Raw genomic sequence first — 4,437 nt, forward strand, 5'->3', positions numbered from 1 at the left:
TCCGCTTTCTCTGTGCACGCCGCGTCCCAATCCATTTCATATATGTTTCCTGTAGTGTGCATTTGGTGCCTCCGAACTAAAGCACCATAAAATTTTCTCCCAGAAGGACTTTGAGCAGATAGGTCGTTTTAAAGTTTTTGTACCTCTGTAGGCAGTACGAAAGGAAATGATTCGGTGTATAATAAGTAGTACAACAGCGTACTGTACTGCACAGAAGGCTAACGACCGTACTTGTGTTATACACCTCCCCCCCCCCCTCCTCCTCTATTTTTTTTTTGCCTCCATGAACAGAGGACCATGACTAAAATCTACTACAAGATACTCGGTATCGGCAAAAATGCCTGCGTAGATGCAGTCAAGAAAGCCTACAGGAAGCTGGCTCTCATGTTCCACCCAGACAAGAACAAGTCGTCGGGAGCCGAAGAGAAGTCTAAGGAAGTGTTAGAAGCTTACGCCGTTCTGAGCGACGAAGAGGGTCGTAAGGTTTACGACTGCACCTTTAAGGAACCCAGCTTCGCCTCCGAAAAACATTGCGACGGAGAAACAGTGAACCACAAGGATGTGCAGTCAACGTCGGGTAGCACTGAGAAGTCCGGGCAGCAAGAGGTCCCAGACGTGGAGCATGACGTGTACGTGACTCTTTCCGAGACCTTCTACGGATGCAATAAGAAAGTAAAGATCATACAGACGGTCATGTCACAGAACAGCCGTACACCCAAATGCGAAGTGAAGATATTCACGATCGACATAAAGCCTGGATGCAAGGCGGGAACCAAGATAGCATTCCCCCGCGAGGGGGACGAGACACCCGGGACCCTAGGCACCACTCTACCGGAGAACATTGTGTTCATCATAAGCGATCAGCCTCACCCGCTGTTCGAGAGATTGGGAGCGGACGTTCATCACACATCCGTAATCGCACTTAAGGAGGTGAGTACTTTGTTATCGGGTGGAAGGCCATGCTACACTGATATGTACTTAGTGCAGTGTCTGTCGCTTATATCATGTAATATATACGACTATGCGTTGGAAAGCATTGAGTTCTTGTAGAAAAAACTTGGCGCCCTTCAGCTAAGCATAATGTCACTTGCGAGTCAATTTGGGATCATAAAATGTCAAGTGACTGCTTTTCCGATACGGCCCACCACTCGCTACAGAAGGCGAGAACATTTTGCTTAACGCTACGATAGTGGTCGCAACCGAAGGCGCTTCACACCATGAGTCTGTTGCCGCCTTTTGAGTGCGATACGTTGCTCCTCCGAGACAGCAGAAATTAACGCGTGCTATTTTTATTTACAGTTTTCCCGTGGCAAACCACAGACTAGGTCTGAGATGAAGGTATGCATGATGTAATTATTTAATCTTCCTTTAATATTTACTCAATCGACTTTGGTGATCTCCTTGCCATTGTCAAGGTCTTGCCACGAAAAAGAAAGAAAACGAATATTGCTGTATTAAGTTGGCGTATAGTAGTACCACCAAAAAAACGTAAATTTTGGTTGGCAGGACCTCGAAAAACTTGAGAAAAAAAAAAAGGAGTCAGTACTGATGGTTATCCTTTAAAGCAGTCAAGACCCCTTTTGGACAAACTTTTTGGACTTTTCGACAAGCATATCCGCATGGTTAGGAAGCTGTAGTTGGGATGAAGTTGTATCATAGTACTTTTACAGCTGAATGGCATTGGAGGGTGCATAGGACAGGGAATTCTTGATGCCGCGTACAAAAATACCGGTAATAGCATGAATCATTGCACGAAATGTGGCAGTTTTCCGAAAATCCCGCGATGTTGCTGTCAGCATGTGAGGTTGAGAACGCATACGTCGCATAATATTTTTCCAAAAAAGGTCAACACCACCCTTGGGATTCCTAACACGGTGGAACAAAATGCGTTTACAGTTTGCTTATAAGGTGTACATATGTTATTTAAAAACATGGCTGCATGTTTATTTTTTTTTTCCTTCGCGATATCCCTGTATCGGTATCCTGGCACCCATAATGCTACTTACTGAGCTTTTAGCTCTGGAGACCGTCCAGTTATTGTCGAAATAAAAAAAAAACTGGTTTAAACCTCAATAACGACTTTATTACGCAAGCAGTACATGCCCACGCACAAATTCCGATAGTTGAAAAGGTAGGTGTGAGGAACGCTATAACATGACAAACTTTGTCGAAACAATTTCAAATATGGGTATTCATAATCAAAGACTTGTCGCTGCATTCTAGTGTCTTGTACTCGAGCCGCATATTATTCCAGCACCCAAGTTGTCAGTAACCATTTATCACCAGGGCGAGGCATGTAGTGTTACCTTTTCGTACTGTGTGTGACGCTAGAAGCGTTAAGAGTATTTTTGGTTTGTTAAAGGTTTGAATGATGGTTGTCAATGTTTTTCTATCTCTCTCCTTCTTTCCTGCACTTCCAGACTAACGCAGATTACGAACTCAGGGTGCCCAGCCTGGCCGACGACTATGAAGCAGTGGGATTGACCAGGACTGACGTGGCTGCGGGTGGCACAGTGAAGCGCATCAAGGGCAAGGAACTGCCCCATCACGACAACCCGAAAACGAGAGGGACTTCGTCGTCACAGGTAAAGTCGAGCCCACCCGAGAGGTTTGACAGTTGTATTTTGCCTGAGCAGTAGACATGCTGCTCTTTTTTCTTTTTTAATGTTTTCACACTCGCTACCAAAGTCGAGTAACATTTTCGTGTTTGGATTCCGGTCGCATCGAACTTGGCATTCTGAATGAGGAAACTAGAAAATTACTGGACAGAAACTAGAGTGCATTTTCCAGTTAAGAGAAATTGGAATGTTCTATATGCGAATGTACATAGCTGAAAACACTGCTAAATATTCGTGAGAGTTTAATCAAAAATTATTTTTAATATATTTCACTGTATATCTTTGGGAAAACAAAAAGTGTACACACTGAGCGATATACTTTTACTTTTTGCGGAAAAAATAAAAGAAAGAGAACTGTATATTTCTGTCAACATCGGCTTCATCTGCACATGTGAATATTCGCCATCATGATATTCCTTTGTGTTCGTCGGCAAGCGATTCCTGCGAGGTGTAAATGCTGCCCCAGGTGTTCTAATTCTCACAAATGAGACGCAAGCCTCTTGGTCTTGACCTGGCTGCATGTAGCTCGACCGCAGAATGCGGCTCCTCGCGTGCCAAAGTGTTCGCGACACCATACCACCTATACTCCTCCAGCACATTTCGACACCTAAAGACAGATAAGCGCAGTGCACTAGCAACCACATTGCAGTCAGGTGCCACTAACTGAGCTGATAGGAACTAAAACACTTAATTAGACCAACGTCAAGCTGCTTACTTCCCGAACGGGGCACCACAACGCAGAGTCACAATGACCAATCCCTGAATTTATGGAATTCATTCCGGCCAGCAGCTTTGTTTTGGAGAAATACTGCTACCTCCCAGAAAGCGGAGCATGCCTCCAGGTTTTAGCGCTCTCCGCAATCCACAACTTCAGATTTTCCTTTCTCGTGTAAGTGCAGCCTCTTGTAGTCCCTCATAGGCTCACACCCAAATGAGCGTTACTGTTCAGGTTAGTGTCCAGCGCCCGAATAATGTGTTGGTTTGCCGAGACGTGCGTCGAGAGCTGAAACTAAGGATGACTTTTTCAGAATCAGCTATAGCTCTGGGGGCGGCCGAGGAGGAGATGGCTAGAGCGATAGCCGCCTCAGAAATGGTTATGGATGAGATAAGAGAGGTTCCTGCCGTGATAGGACGTTCTTAAATTGAGCTACATGAGCTACGCTGTGAAAGAGCACTGAACAAGGCTAGAGGGGGGCGATCCTCGAGCCAACATTTACGCAAGTGGACGAGGACAAGTCCACTCGTCGAAACTTTGGCTCGACCTGCGAACTGAGGTTTCCCCCCTATACCTTGTTCTGTGCTCTTTCATACTCTTGCGAAGGAAATATTAAAAATTCAATATGGCGGTTGCACGTACCGTTATACAACCTGGACTTCTATGTTCTTTCTTTGACTCTTATAGGAAGCACTTTAGGAGCTGTGGGGTCAAAATAGGGCATTAGATTACATTTCTTGCCCGGAGATTTCTTTAGACTTGAGATGAGCGTGCTGTAGTGGAGGAACCCATCACTTTGGACGAGATTCAATCTGGTACTTCTGAACTGCAGGGTCCAAAATCTTCGGGTAAGGATGGTATAAGGATAGAGGCAGCCAGCTAGGCTACTCTTCCAGGACAACAAATGCTCCCCTCACCAAAGCGTGCTGGCCTAGGAACGACGTTGACGATCGCGAAGGTTCGGCATGACGATCACGCAGCTCTTCCGCAAACTAAATGGCCCCATAAATATATATAGATCGGAAGGCACATCGCGTTTTTTCACAACCCTGACAGAAAGCTTATTTCAATGTCCTTTAGCATTCGCTGTAACATGGCCTAGAA

At 45.3% G+C, this 4,437-nt stretch overlaps 1 protein-coding gene across 1 annotated transcript; it reads left to right on the forward strand.

The window, feature by feature from the left end:
• Positions 1 to 297: 297 nt before the first annotated feature.
• LOC146182975 (dnaJ homolog subfamily B member 4-like) lies at positions 298 to 2,639 on the forward strand. Its single transcript, XM_084608315.1, has 2 exons — positions 298 to 930; positions 2,421 to 2,639. Exons 1-2 carry the CDS (start codon positions 298 to 300, stop codon positions 2,637 to 2,639), a joined length of 852 nt encoding a protein of 283 aa, XP_084464441.1.
• The last annotated feature ends 1,798 nt before the right edge of the window (positions 2,640 to 4,437 follow it).

This window comes from Amblyomma maculatum, chromosome 7 (genome assembly GCF_055883805.1).
Source record: "Amblyomma maculatum isolate TAMU_Amacu chromosome 7, ASM5588380v1, whole genome shotgun sequence".
NCBI classification, from domain to species: Eukaryota; Metazoa; Arthropoda; class Arachnida; order Ixodida; family Ixodidae; genus Amblyomma; species Amblyomma maculatum.

What these genes read in the sequence shown, in the direction of transcription:
- LOC146182975 (XM_084608315.1), top strand. Translation starts at nt 298, where the DNA reads ATGACTAAAATCTACTACAAGATACTCGGTATCGGCAAAAATGCCTGC. An exon ending in CCGTAATCGCACTTAAGGAG is followed by an intron (nt 931 to 2,420) that starts GTGAGTACTTTG and finishes CTGCACTTCCAG; the next exon opens with ACTAACGCAGATTACGAACT.